Source organism: Leiobunum rupestre, chromosome 2 (genome assembly GCF_980474605.1).
Source record: "Leiobunum rupestre chromosome 2, qqLeiRupe1.1.hap1, whole genome shotgun sequence".
Classification (NCBI taxonomy): domain Eukaryota; kingdom Metazoa; phylum Arthropoda; class Arachnida; order Opiliones; family Sclerosomatidae; genus Leiobunum; species Leiobunum rupestre.
In genome coordinates this window covers 3,899,638-3,914,295 of record NC_143385.1, presented here as the reverse complement: position 1 = coordinate 3,914,295, position 14,658 = coordinate 3,899,638, and the positions used below count along the sequence as shown (strand labels likewise).

The 14,658-nt window shown below is 36.9% G+C and overlaps 1 protein-coding gene across 2 annotated transcripts in view; it reads left to right on the top strand.

The window, feature by feature from the left end:
- Nucleotides 1-339: 339 nt before the first annotated feature.
- The window catches only part of LOC149955552 (uncharacterized), a 29,332-nt gene continuing 15,013 nt past the window's right edge, over nt 340-14,658 (top strand). For both annotated transcript variants that reach the window (XM_090164551.1, XM_090164550.1), the window contains exons 1-5: nt 340-416; nt 11,476-11,576; nt 11,715-11,805; nt 13,045-13,209; nt 14,371-14,508. In XM_090164551.1, the coding sequence (XP_090020677.1) occupies nt 357-416; nt 11,476-11,576; nt 11,715-11,805; nt 13,045-13,209; nt 14,371-14,508 (555 nt within the window). In that variant the 5' untranslated portion in view covers nt 340-356. The remainder of the gene's footprint in view (nt 417-11,475; nt 11,577-11,714; nt 11,806-13,044; nt 13,210-14,370; nt 14,509-14,658) is intronic.

The window sequence follows — 14,658 nt, the reverse complement described above, 5'->3', positions numbered from 1 at the left end:
TTGATAAAAGCATTTTTAATTAATATTTGTTATTAATTAAATTTTTACCGTTTCATTGAAGCTTACTTCAAGAGACGTTCAATTGGTTGGAGTCTTATAACATATTAGATGCTCTTAATTTTGACTACTTTCAACTGTTAAAATATTTTAATTTATTAACTTTTAAGGGGCTCTATTTTCGAAATAAAACTAATTTGCTCTCTATTTTCTGTCAAACTCTGTATTAATCGTCACACTTTGCGAGTTTAAATTAAACTATTAAAACCATTTGAAATCTGGTAAAAATAAATTGAATACATATCGTCATTCCTAAATTAATTTTTTGAAACACTTCAAACTAGGATTAGACTTAAGATATGCTGAAACTGGAAATAAACCAATATGGAATGCAGAAAGTTTTGAAAGTAGCTTCCCTGGTAAGATATTTTTAACTTATTACTTATTTAACCTTCGAACCAATCGCAAACAAAATTTTCGTCTTTAAAGTCCAGGAGACAGACTTTTTTGACGTAACTGTCGGATTCAGTCCGGCAAAGGTATTTTGAATGATTCTGGTATTTTCGAGGGCGCTGATCACGAATCTACCGGGTGGCAGGGCGAGAAAGTTGGGCATTTTAAGTTATGACGTCATCAAGATGGCCGCCGGTACCATAACACTAAACGGGATTTACCCCCAGAAAGCCTTGTCCGAATATTACGTTTAAGGTGTCATTTTATAGATATTGGACTTTGTCATATCAAAGTCGTAATGAATTGACAATATCTATCACAAGGGGCAATGCAATTTTTTAAGCCCTTAATTTGGATTCTTGCAAAGAATATAGGCTTGTAATATCTCATTTAAAAGCATTTTACTACTCCTATGTCATTTCGATGCTGTTAAGTTAATATCTGCCATTAGGGGTCACTGTGATAATTTTCAAGCCCTTAACGCTGATTTTTACAAACAATACTTAGGCTTTTAATATTTTATTTAAATGGAAGCTTCAAGGAAATCGGTAAAAATTGGGGACCAACAACCATACGATATGGAAACGCTTTATGTGCGGCTATTTATCATGCCTAATAAGAGATAGGTCAAATTGAAAGATTCATTTAAGTACGAACTTTCGGCAGTCCAGACCTCTTTGTTTGACGAATATGGAGATATGAGAAAAGGTACGAAATTGACATTAGTTTCCAAGCTAATAATCTTTACAAGCGAGAAATTCAATGAGATTGATGTGGAACTGGTTGATGGTAACGAAGCTCTTTATCATCTCTTTGGCTTTCTTGGCCAAAACGTGGTACTGTTTCTGACCTTCCTTCTAAGATATGTCAATATATGAACGGTGATCGCAAAGTTTTTGTAATTTTCGATAGAAGAAAAGGTCAATAAAATCTCACGAAAGAGCTCGACGTAATGGAAACGCATCTCCAAAGCAACTTATTTGGACTAAGGACACGGTACTTCCCCTTAAAGAAATGACCTTAAAAAGTTTGATAAAAAACGTCAGTTTATTAGAGCCATCTTTAATTCTTTCAACGAAAACTAAAGTTTGCCTTATTGGAGAGGAACAATGTTTATTCCAACACGAAGAGGCCGAAGTCAAAATTATATGCTATCTCCTTAAACTCAACAACGAACGAAGAACTAATTTTCAAGTTAAATCGGAGGATACCGGTATTTTCCTTCTGTTCATTTATTTGGTTTGTAAATACAAAATAAGCTTCACAGTGTCGACGAAGATGTTTGACGGACGAATAATGGATATAAAGAAGACTGTTTCAAAATGGGGAGATATAAGCGGCTCTATTTTACCCTTCCAGGCTTTGACCGGGTGCGATTCCGTTTCTTACCCGTTTTTGGAAAGGGAAGGTTGGTGCCTTAAAATCTTTTTTCAGATCGAAAGTAGATCTTTCCCCAATGCGCGACGAGATGGCCTCGGAAGAAAATTACACAAAAGCGGGTAAAGCTTTCATGGTAAATTTGTATGGTGGAAGCCAATGGACTGAGTTGACAAAATTTTTAGCTGGAGGAAAGACTAACCGAAGATTAAATCTTTTCCACCAATGAATGAAGCTACAGTTCACCACATAAAACGCGCTCGCCTTCAAGTGTTGACTTGGTGTGCCACGGATAAGCTTGAGCCCCCAAAATTAGAAATTAGCAAATTTAGGGGGCACTTGGATATAGAGGTCCCGGTACCAAGTTTGGTACATCAGCTGAAGGGTTGCTGGAATTTGTTGCTTGCTATGCCCATTCTAAAAATATGTGCGAAGGAAAACGATGTAACTTCAATTCCTCTGGCCTATCGTGTACGTCTTATTGCAAATGTGAAGGGGGTGATAACTGTAAAACTAAATACTCAGTTAATCCAGTTGTTGTAGAATTTGATGATGATAAGACGAAAACTGATAATTTCATGTATGTCATTTGAAAAATATTTTTTTTTCATATGTAATGTGTTGAATTTCAACCTATAGCAGCTCACCCTAGTGGAATATATTAATTAATTAGGGGTTCTTTAGTATTGTGCTGAGCAAGGGATCGCAAAATTCTTACAAATAAGATATTGCAAGCCTACATATTATTTCGTTGCCGTTCAAACAAAACCACGTAACTTGCCATACGTGATTTTGTAAAAATTGACATATTCAGATTCTACACCCCAATTTACATATAAAACATCAAAAACATTAATAGGTTGAAATTGAATTTCTTTTTTTTAATCGAGAAAATATTTAAACATATCTTTGATATTCACAACGCATTTTGCGCAAAAGCACGTATCTTCCTTATTGTCAGCTCCTATCTCACTACATGACGCGAGACCACGTATCTCTAAAAATTCCCCTTTAGCAAAATATTTTCAAATTAAAATCCTCATAAATTCAATATTGAAACGAAATTATTTAACTATGAAATGAACTCGCGTGTAAAAACCTAACACGCGATTTCACAAGTCCTTGCAAAATTAAAAATCCATTTTTCTCAAAAAGGCCACCGAAAATATACGTGGTTTTGTTTTAACGGTGACTATTTGTACCATAAGTGGTTGTGGATCTCTAAGTAGCTGAATTCCGGTTCTCGGTCGGGTACCTTAGTCTGGGTTTCGTGACGTCAAAGCTTGTATAGAGAGCAAACGCGAGAGAGAGAAATCTCAAAACATTTTCTGCGGAGGCCCCACTGAGTGGTCAAGACGGCAACTAAAGGTGCGGAGCAGAGACCATCTATCTACAAAAATTAGATTCGCAGAGGCACGGTATAGGTTTTTTTAGGGGAAGGACTCGATGAGCCAACCCCAAAAATATATCTCTTTCGGACGCCCGAGACAAGTTTCAGACGAGAAACGTACCGTAAGAAATGTAAGAAACGTTAGGTTCGGCAGTATAAATTCAGAGTGAGGTTGAGGTGATACGCAGTATAGGACGGTTGTAAAGTGCTGCCAGACCGACCCCGACAAAGACTCTAGACATATGTAGCAAAGAGATGTGTATACTTAGAGATAATGATCCACTTATGTTTGTACAAATCCCAGTTAAGGGCTGCAAATTATTAATTTAACAGCATCGAAATGACTTAGCAGTCTAGAAATGCTTTTAAATGAGATATTACAAGCCTATATTCTTTGCAAGAATCAACATTAAGGGCTTAAAAAATATCACACTGCCCCCTGGTGATAGATATCGGTAACTCATCACAACTACGATATTAAAAAGTCCAATATCTATCAAATGACACCTTAAACGTTATATTCGGACAAGGCGTTTTGGGGGTAAATCGCGTTTAGTGTTATGGTACCGGCGGCCATCTTGATGACGTCATAACTCAAAATGCCCAACTTTATCGCTCTGGCATCCGGTAGATTCATGATCAGCGCCTCGAAAATACCAGAATCATTCAAAATACCTTTGGCGGACTGAATCCGACGGTTCACCCCTCTGTCTCCTGGACTATTAACATGGATCATGTTTTTAAAAACTGTTTTTGTTAAAAAAAAATATTGTAAACAGTTTGATGAACGGGATAAGTTTTCCCGGGAATCCAATAATTTTCAATGAAATCAAATGCTGTTTTTCCTGATCAGTAGGCTATTCAGGAACACGCGAGAAGGAGACAGCGACGAACTTAATGCCATTCTGTTATCATAATTTATATTATCTCGTTAAGTCACGTTTACTTAATCAATAGTAATTAAGTCTCTCTCATTGAGTTTTGTACGCGTTACAAATCATTTATATTAAATATTATCAAAGCGTTTATATTATTTATCACGAAATTTATCAGACAATATCCAATTTAAATTACATAAAATATAAGTTTAATAACAAAACAAAAAAAGGAATTCATAACGGTACTTGGAATGGACAACAGCTTTGATTCCCCGCCGTTGTGGCGAAACATAGTAGACGGGGCTGATAAACCACGTGACTAACTCATTAAACCACGTGACTAAGGTATCGTTTGCTCTGTCGTCTGCTTGCAAATAAGGTATTTGGGTGTAGTTGATTATAAGGTTCTAAAGGGGTTATTCCTAGGAAAGAGGCCAAGGCGTTGAAGCTGTGTCTTTTTAAGTTTTAACCTGGTTTTAAATTGGTGAAAAAATCCGTCCAAATGGGCGGGTTTTTTCGTAATATACCAAAACTCGATACGATTTCACGAAGTACGATTTCCTCAAGTTACGATCTCACCTGGTACGATTCTAGAAGGCCCAACGATGATCATAAAGAACTAAAAACGAGGGAGCGTTTTTGCGGACGGGGGTCCTACAACTGAGGCCATTACAGCGGAATTGTTTTGTATTGGCCTCTCACATCAGACGTTCACTGTCCTATGTGAGAGGTCAATTTAATGGAATGTGTACGTTGTAATGGCCTCTGTCAAAGGATAAAGAGGTCAATACAAAACAAATTCCATTGTATTGGTTTCTGCATTGGTATAAATAAGTCAGGAAAAGTACTAAACAGGTTTTCAAAAAATTGTTATTTATTAAATTAACTTGAAAAATAATAGCGCCAATATCTTATAAACGGTCAATATGTGCGGCGTCTGCCACGGAGGCGTTAAAACGTGCAAATTGCATTAAAAGGCCCCACCGGCGTTTGAATTTCGAATTGGCCTCTATCATCCTATGACGGAGGCCACTACAACGAAATATTGGCCTTTTCCATTCTACCACTAGGTTAGGTAAGGGTAAGGTTAAGGTTAAGGTTTAGGTTAGGTTTAGGTTAGGTAAGGTTAAGGTTAGGTTATGTTAGGTTTTTGACTTTGCAATATTGTCCTAGGACCGAGGCCAATGCAAGCAAATGTATTTTGAAATGGCCTCCAACGTAGGATGGTTAGTATCCTAGAACAGATGCCAATTCAACCAAATGTTTTTGTTATGATCTCCAACCGAGGCCGGTTAGCATTCTAGGACAAAGGCCAATACAACCAAATGTCTTTGTAATGGCCTCCAGCCTAGGACGGTTAGCATCCTAGGACAGAGGCCAATTCAACCAAATGTCTTTGTAAGGGCCTCTGACCTAGGACGCTAACCGTCCTAGGCCAGAGGCCAATACAACCAAATGTCTTTGTTATGGCCTGCAACCTAGGACGATTAGCATACTAGGACAGCGGTCAATTCAACGACGAAATACCGTTTAAGGGCCTCCGATATAGGAAGTGTAGGCACCTAGAACGGAGGCCATTCCTTCGCTATTTTTGTCTTTGAAAAGGCCTCCGACCTAGAACGGATGGCTTAATAATGAGAAAAGACCCCATTAGTAGTTATGATATTCGTTCTTATAAATGGTGCTAAGGGCTTAGCACCATTTTTAGGGAGTGGTAGTCCTTAGGACCATTTTTATGGTCTGGTAGTTCTGCGCACTATACATTTATTTTGTCAAATTGTCATTTCGATTAAGCGACATACATGTGGTCAGTTAGACTCGAGTTAGTATGTGATTTCGGGGGTTAACTGAGGCCCATTTTACAGTATTACGCGCGTTTCGTTAATTTTCCTTTTGAATTTATATTGCTTGTACTAAAGTTAAATGCGCATTGATTTGGTAAATATTGTAATTTTTTGTTCTTTTTCATCAAATTTCCATCAAAATATTGTAAAACAAAACAAGTCGGTCAAGACCGTGATATTACCTCTCCTCGGAGTGGATTTATTCGGCTTACGTAACTACGCTAAATCAAAACTGTTACAACGGCGATAAATTTGTTTTTAGAAAAGAAAAATAAGAAAGCGGGCCGTAAATTTAAAATTTTTTCCTTATATTGTTACTAAGTAGAAACAGTAGCACAGGCTAAAGGCGTTTTTTCACCAGAACCTCTGATTGTAATAACAGGATACAAATTTCACATGCATAATACTCGTCGGCAAAAAATAAGCGGACGACACCAATAACGTATCGTGATTTCCAACTGGCACAGAATCAACCAAATCGGGCTCATTCCACAAACCATCGCTGTCTCTATCGGCATCCGGTAAATCTCCTGCCAAACAGGACAACAAGTCAGCATTACGCACTGTTGACTGATGATCAATTTCATCAACAACAAAGTCAAGCTCTTCTTGAATTGGGTCCAATATACTTCTATTTATAACTATTTCATGCATCTGATACAACGGAGATGTTACTAAAACATTAAGGGCCGACATAATTTTCTTGGGTGTTACTGTTTCATACATTAATGCGATTTGTATTGCATTTTTCTCATCAATTCAATCTGAATAGTATCCGTGTCACGGGGCAACCTGGGTAAAACCGATATCGTAGACTCAATATTGATTAGAACATTAACAACATACCTTATAATTCCTCTTGTTGATCCCATCCCAGCCTTCTAATTTGCATAAACGGTATTCTTGGTGATATTATTCGTTCTTCTAAATTCGATATATCAACTAACTCATCTGGAATAGAGTGAAACACAAAACCATTTTCCGGGCTAAATTTTGGTACTTGTTTTTTCTTTACGGCCAAATTGCAAGCGCTGCACAGAAAAACCACTTCAGCCAGTTCGAGTGGTTGAATATCAGGTACAGCCAAAAATATATTGGACCTCACAAAACTTCCAGATGCTCTAAAAAAATATTTGAACAGCCTTCACAAGTCGGTCCTTCTTTTATGGCCTTAAAATAAAGGTCCTCAATATACAATGGGCTAGCCCTCCTTTCTGCCGCAGAAACCCGGTTTGTAATGCTCCGACGCTTAGCAGTGATTGCTTGTCGGTTTTGAACACGTTCCGCCTCAACATATAAGGAGTTTTGACGCTTAGCAGCCTTCGCTTGTCGGTTTTGAACACGTTCCGCCTCAACGTGTTTGGAGTTCTGACGCTTAGCAGTCATTGCTAGCTGTCGGTTTTAAGCACGTACCCCCTCAATATATTGGGAATCATGACGCATAGCAGCCTTCGCTTGTCGGTTTTGAGCACTTTCTGCCTCAACATATAAGGAGTCTTGACGCTTAGTACACTTCGCTTGTCGGTTTTGAACACGTTCCGCCTCAACGTGTTTGGAGTTCTGACGCTTAGCAGTCATTGCTAGCTGTCGGTTTTGAGCACGTACCGCCTCAATATATTGGGAATCATGACGCATAGCAGCCTTCGCTTGTCGGTTTTGAGCACTTTCTGCCTCAACATATAAGGAGTCTTGACGCTTAGCAACCTTTCTTTTGTCGGTTTTGAACACGTTCCGCCTCAACATGTTCGGAGTTCTGACGCTTAGCAGCCATTGCCTGTCGGTTTTGAGCACGTACCGCCTCAATATATTGGGAATCCTGACGCATAGCAGCCTTCGCTTGTCTGTTTCGAACACGTTCAGTCTCAACGTATTCAGGGTTCTGACGCTTAGAAGCCTTCGCTTGTCGGCTCCGAGCACGGGTACAATTATAGTATAAGCTATCCGCCGTAATTTGGTTGTTTATTTAATTTTTTTTTAAACAATCGCTGGATAATACAATTTTATTTAAAATAAACATTGAGAATTTAAGTTGTATTTTCAATTTCCAAAAATTACGTTATACTCTCCAATATAGGTAGTATATAGTAGAGTACACGACGTTAGTTTTACTACTTTTGGACTTATCTACGTAGTTCATACGGCGCATTTATGGGGTTGTATATATACATTTTAATATATAGTAGAGTACACGACGTTAGTTTTACTACTTTTGGACCTATCTACGTAGTTTATACGGCGCATTTATGGGGTTGTATATATATATTTTAATATATAGTAGAGTACACGACGTTAGTTTTACTACTTTTGGACTTATCTACGTAGTTTATACGGCGCATTTATGGGGTTGTATATATACATTTTAATATATAGTAGAGTACACGACGTTAGTTTTACTACTTTTGGACCTATCTACTATTTGAAAATTGTGTTATAATGCTATTAGGAGGATTTGGGTGGGGTAAGAAGCCCCATTGTAATTATTTTCTTTAAAATAATATTCGTTTCGGCAACAGAGTAGATGGAAACCAAGTAGATGCGAAACAGAGTAGATATAAGCCGAATAAAAGCAAACAATTATACTCGTTTGAGGCTCCTCAATGTGTACGGAAGTATTAGGCTTATTTCACGAAATATTAAGTTTATTTTGGGTTGTTTGTAGTTAGGTTGGTTTAGGTTAGGTTGGGTTGAGTTAGGTTAGGTTAGGTTAGGTTTATGTACGCGCGCCGAAAGCGCGTAGGCACCATTGTATACGAGGGGTGCGCTAATCCTAGTTCAATTTAGTTTCTGCCACAAAAATAATCTCCCCCGCCCTTAAAACCCCTAATTCCCCGGGCCCCCTTTTTAATTTTTTAGAATTGCCCCGAAAATATGCTATTTATTCCACTGACGAATATTCGTTGATTTTTTTCATTATCGTCTAAAAACGTGTATTTATTAGTCGTATTGCCCATTGCACTAAAAATTTTGGAAATTTCGTACTCTAGCTATATTGGAGTGTATAACGTAACATTTGGAATTGAAAATACAACTTCAATTCTCGATGTTTCTAGAAAAGCGGCGGTTTATTTTAAATAAAATGGTTTTATCAAGTGATTGTTTAAAAAAAATTAAATATAAAACAAAATGGCGGCGGATACCTTATACTATAATTCTACCCGAACACGTTCCCCCTCAACGTATTCAGGATTCTGACGCTTAACAGCCTTCGCTACTTGGTCGTGAACACTTTCAGCTCCTCTGCAATCTTCCGAGCATTGCCTTTTCACATCAGTTTGCATCACGGTATCATGAATTATTTAATCCTGGCCATTCACTGCCAAAGCTGTTTTAGCTTAACAAGCGCCGGTGGCTCAGTGGTTAGAGTAAATCACTTGCACGCAGCGGACCCGGGTTGAAGAGAAAACGCTCGTACACACACAAACACAACAAAAACAAACAACACAAACTTAACACCCGCAACCGTCATAACACAACAAACACAACCACAACACCCACAAACACAAACACAACACCCACAACCGTCATAACACAAACTCAACATTAACACCCTACACATAAACATTACAATAACGAAATATTCAATCAAACTGAGTTGAAACTGTTGCAACGGTGAGCGTTAACGAAAAAATATCCAAACCAAACCAAACCGCAAATTAATCCGCTAACGCTCACCGTCGCACGATGGTTTTCCCAACCCTTCGACTTCGTTCCCTAATTCCTAGCAACTGCGAACGCAGAGATTTTGAGAAACTGCGTACGCAATGATTAAGCTTTGCACGGAAAATGCGAACGCGTTCGCAGGACAGACAGACAGACACGGTGATTGTGTAACCCCTCCTAGGCGATATAGTCCCCTCGGAGAGGTAAAAATAAGGCTTTCCCTCGGGCGGAAATGACTATTTTTTTTTTTATTTTAAAATGCCAATTTCAATAAATTTGGTTTGGCACCACTGCAATCTTCGTCCAAAATCGGCTCATTTGGGTAGGTGCCATAATGTGCCTGGAAACACTGCCAAATCCCCCAATTTGTCGCGTTTTGCAGTGTTGCCAGGCATATTTTTTACACACAATTTCAAGTTCTGATAGACGAAAATATAAGTAAGAAAAAGTTATTAAATAAATTAAAAAACGGTTGTAAGACTGTATTGAGTTTATAAAAGGGAAACACCCAATGGTTTTAACACTTTGTGCAAAGCAATATGGAATACATCTCTAAAATCCTGTCATGATAGGATTGCCTTTAATTTGTTGGATGTTATGATTTACTTCACTCCATCCTTCAGAATCTGATCTTTTAGGCCTTTGTTCGGGATTTGGAGAAAAATCAAAATAGACTTTATATTTACCCTCTTTTCTCAGTGTCTTTACGGATCATTGTTTTCGCTCCTTTCTTTGAAACTTGGTTACAAACTACTGTTTTTTCAAAATCATGAATTGGTTTTAATGACTCATCTATCGCGGATTCTTATACCGTTAAAACATCTAAACCAACTAAGCCGATGGCTTTTGCCAATTTTTCCCGATGATGAAAACTAGCGGACGATAAAAAAACTTGTTTATTTTTAATAACGAATCAAACGCGGGAGCTTTTTTACATCATTGAAGGCGGTATAAGCGTTTTTTAGGCCAACCCATGATGCTCCACCATCAAATACCACACGGGATATGCGAAGATATTCATTCCAAGTAGCGTTATGAATTCCTGAAAAACTATTATAGATCAAGGGTGCAATTTATAGCCAAAGGTTTCACCAATTATTGCATGGCGATCGCTATACAGCAGACATTTTTTTACGTTCGGGCTTCCATTGAAATCCAACTTTCAAATAAAAAAATATTTTCTAGCCAGGAGTTCATAAGAATGAAGTTTTAATAACATTAAGAATTATTATCTAGCCAGGAATTCATAAAGCTAAGAGCATTCGAATTTACCCACTTATAATTTTTTTTGGGAAAAACATGGCTTTAACTTGTCTATTTATTATATTGATCTTATATTTAATAAGCTTTCACACCTTTACCGTGGTCATTGATTGCCTCATAATAATGGGTTGATTTTTATTGAAATTTTCCCAGGAATTGCTTCCTAACTCTACAGTTTACATAACGTTAGGTGTAAGAATGGTTTCGTCCACCAGTTGCAGTGGTGCAGCCAGAAATTCGTCAAAGGGAGTTCGAACTATGCGAATGTTAAGAGGGGGGCAGAAGGGGGTGGAAATTCAGTACAACCAAAGGTAGGCCCCATAGAGGGGTCTGAATCCGAAACCCCCCCTTTGTCTACGCCACGGACCAGTTGCGTACTCCTATCTTGATGCCAGCATGATTTATTGATTTCAGACTTTCACTTTAGTAATTGTTTTTTTAAGGGCTTAAGTTCTTTTATTTTATTATGTTTCATTTAGAAATTAGCAATTGAATTAATAAATATTTCTTGTTTTTAATTACATATTATTTTGGAGTTTGAGTAGTGTTGCCACAATGTTTCTTTGTGAAATAAATATTTTCCCTTTGAAATATTAATTTTTTTGGTTCTTAGAGCAATCTGGAACACAGGCCATCAGGGAAAACTAGGTTAAGTTCAATTCCTGACTTCTGCTACGAAGTCCTCCATACGCTCTCCGTTTACTTGAATTTTAGGTATGTGTTTATAATTGTCCAAAAAAAGAATTAACATTTATTGAAATAAAATAAATATTTTACTTTTTTAATTAAGAAACGTTCATGTTTATTATTAAAAAAAAAACCATCTTAAAATTTTTTAAATCCACCACACAGTTATGTTGTGTCTACACCAAGTGATAAAGAATATGGAAGACAACTACCAAATAAGTCATGGACTGGTTTGGTTGGGATGGTTAGTAGAAATGTACGTATTTATATAGCATTTATAACATTTTGAGATGTGTTGGTAGCTTAGAATGAAACTTAGGAAACCATATCACTGATAAAAACCAGCTATTCGGGTTAAGGGAATTGTTGTCTTGATCGTACAAAACCCGACGATATCATAGCTAACAAACCGAATGAAGAAACACTAACAAGGAGACATCCCGAAGTGTAACCCACCGATTTTGTTCAAACTCGGGGGATTGGTAGACCTTCATGTATCATGAAAAATCCTAAAGGGAATTTATTTAATGGGCAACCGTTTTGCCATGGTAACGAAAAATGTTTTTGACAACAACAAATGGAAATTTTCCCATTGAAAATAACATGAGATTCTGACCGATTCCTAGCGCGCCCCCTGTGAAAAATTTGAACAAATTTCAAAATTTCTAAAATGCCAAAAAAAGAAAAAATTAATTAAAATTGACAATAAAAACATTAAATTTTTCAACTTTTGATCAATTTGAGTTCAAAATCCCATGTTATTTTCAATGGGAACATTTTATATTTTGTATTGTCAAAAACATTTTTCGTTGCCATGGCAAAACGGTTGCCTATTGAATAAATTCCCTTTAGGATTTTTCATCATAGATGAACGTCTACCAATCCCCCGAGTTTGAACAAAATCGGTGGGTTACACTTCGGGATGTCTCCTTGTAAGTTAATAAAACATAAAAACAAGCGTTAGCATATAATCGCTTCGATAAAATCGTCGACAAATATTGAGTTTGTGCTACTAGGGATTGTCTATGGCTTCTCTTTATACAACCTATATACTTTTGTTTTCAGTGGGGTGGCGAAGTGGTTAGCCCTCTCACCTCGCAGCAAGAGGAGCCTGGTTCGATCTCATCTTGGGGTACTGGGGAAATTTTGAATAACTCCTTCTGCGGTGTGTTTTCAAGTTATATCGCTACTGTGTAAAGTGATTTTTCCCAAAAGTTAAAAATCTTTCTAACGTTATAGTTGGTGTAGGGAGTTGTTGGATTGAGTGGTATGAAGGGCCTAACACCACCCTCCTACGTTATTTAACGCAGCCTTTTGGTTTAACTAGCCACAAGTTGACTTTGGTCTTTGGTGGTGCCTTGGGTATTAGCTTAGCCTATTATTATTCTGGCAGCATGCTCGTTAGCGGTTTAGGACTTCCGTGATTAATTTTTGGTAGCTCTTGTTGAAAGTTAAATTTTCAAATTTTGTTTATTTGAAATGATAAATGAAAAAGGAGGTGACTCTGGCTGTGGACACAGTCGGAGCATTTCCTGACCGTCTTTGGGTGGTGGACTTCTCAGTTCCGTTTCTGGAAGACGAAGGATCGTTTTTCGTTCGCTTTCCCGATTCCACAAAAGCCAACGAAGTTTTATATTTCCTCAGACCGTTTTCGAAGCAGGTAGGATAAAACGTTGAAATATATTTCGGTTGAGTCTTATTGCTTAGTTAGTAGGACTTGGTTCGTATAGTTTGCTTAGAAGAATAATAGTTTTCTCTTATATAAGACGTAAAACTTTATATTAAGAATCAGTTTAAATAACAATAATATAGAATATAATAAAAACTAAAAACAGAATAAAAATAAATATCTTAAAGATCGTTTCTTCGGAGCCCTTGAGCTATTGAGGCCTTTCCCAATTCGGGTTCCATATTTTGGTCATTTGTAAATTATTTAACTATTTAGCTTAAATTGTTTAAGAAAATCTATTCTTTTTTATTGAAAATATAAAATAGTTATGTGTAAAGTATGAAAGCTAAATGAATAATCACTACCACCATCAGTGTATCGATATGGGTATATCAGACGTTTTGTGTCTAATTAGGGGAAAACGACACAGATTTATGCTTCTTTGTTTGTTTTAATAAACTACGCCTGAAACTAAAAAAAGCTGCTTTTCAAAATGGCAAAACGCCCCTATGTGGAACGTGCTGTGGGCTCGCGTGGCATGAAGGGCTTGCCTCCACCCTCCTACGCATTGTAACCCGGCCACCTGAATTAACAGTTTTAAAAGTCATTTGATGACTTAGGCCTAAGATTGTGCCTAGCTTATTATTATTAATATTATTTAACCTTCAACTATAAGACCACGAACTAAACAAAAGCTCTTAAATTGTTTCTAAATTTTGTTTTCTTGAACTCTGAGCACCCAACTTCAAACTATTTACTACGAACGTGAGGTTGCAGTTCTTATTTTAGAAACGTTTTATTACATAATTAAATTAAGCAGTATTAACACAAAATCAAACGAGCAAGTGATCGAATTATAATCAACCTATGGCTAAATTTTTTAGCTTCTATGAAACAACTAACGTTGGTTACAGTAAAACCACTGTCAGTACAGAAGCGCCTAATCAATAATTCATTTTTTTTACGAAACTCGTTCATTTGGATAATTGTTTGGGGTTTTAAAAGTACGGGAATTCCTTTTAACATCCAGTTCCTTAACTGTGGAATGAGAAGGTACCCTTTAATTCCTCATATGTTTCTATTATAATCCTCACTTACTAACTAAAAATATATTTTAATAGCTTGCTAATTCGTTGGAATCTCTTTTTGCAGGTTTGGGTTTGCTTGATTTTGATCACTTTCGTTTTATACATCAGCTTTAAAATGATGAAAGCTATTATAGCAATAACAAGCGGTAAAGACGTTACAAGAAAAACTATGATTTCATTTTTACGATACTTTGCTCTACAGGTAATTCTTCTTTTATAGAAAATCCGATTAGAGTTCTTGCAACGTAACTATTTTGTTAAAGGTTTTCTAGACAATTTGTTATCCATAATTTAAACCTTTTGTCTGAGATATGAAGATAAAACACTCTTGGGTCAATTTTTATATCAAATT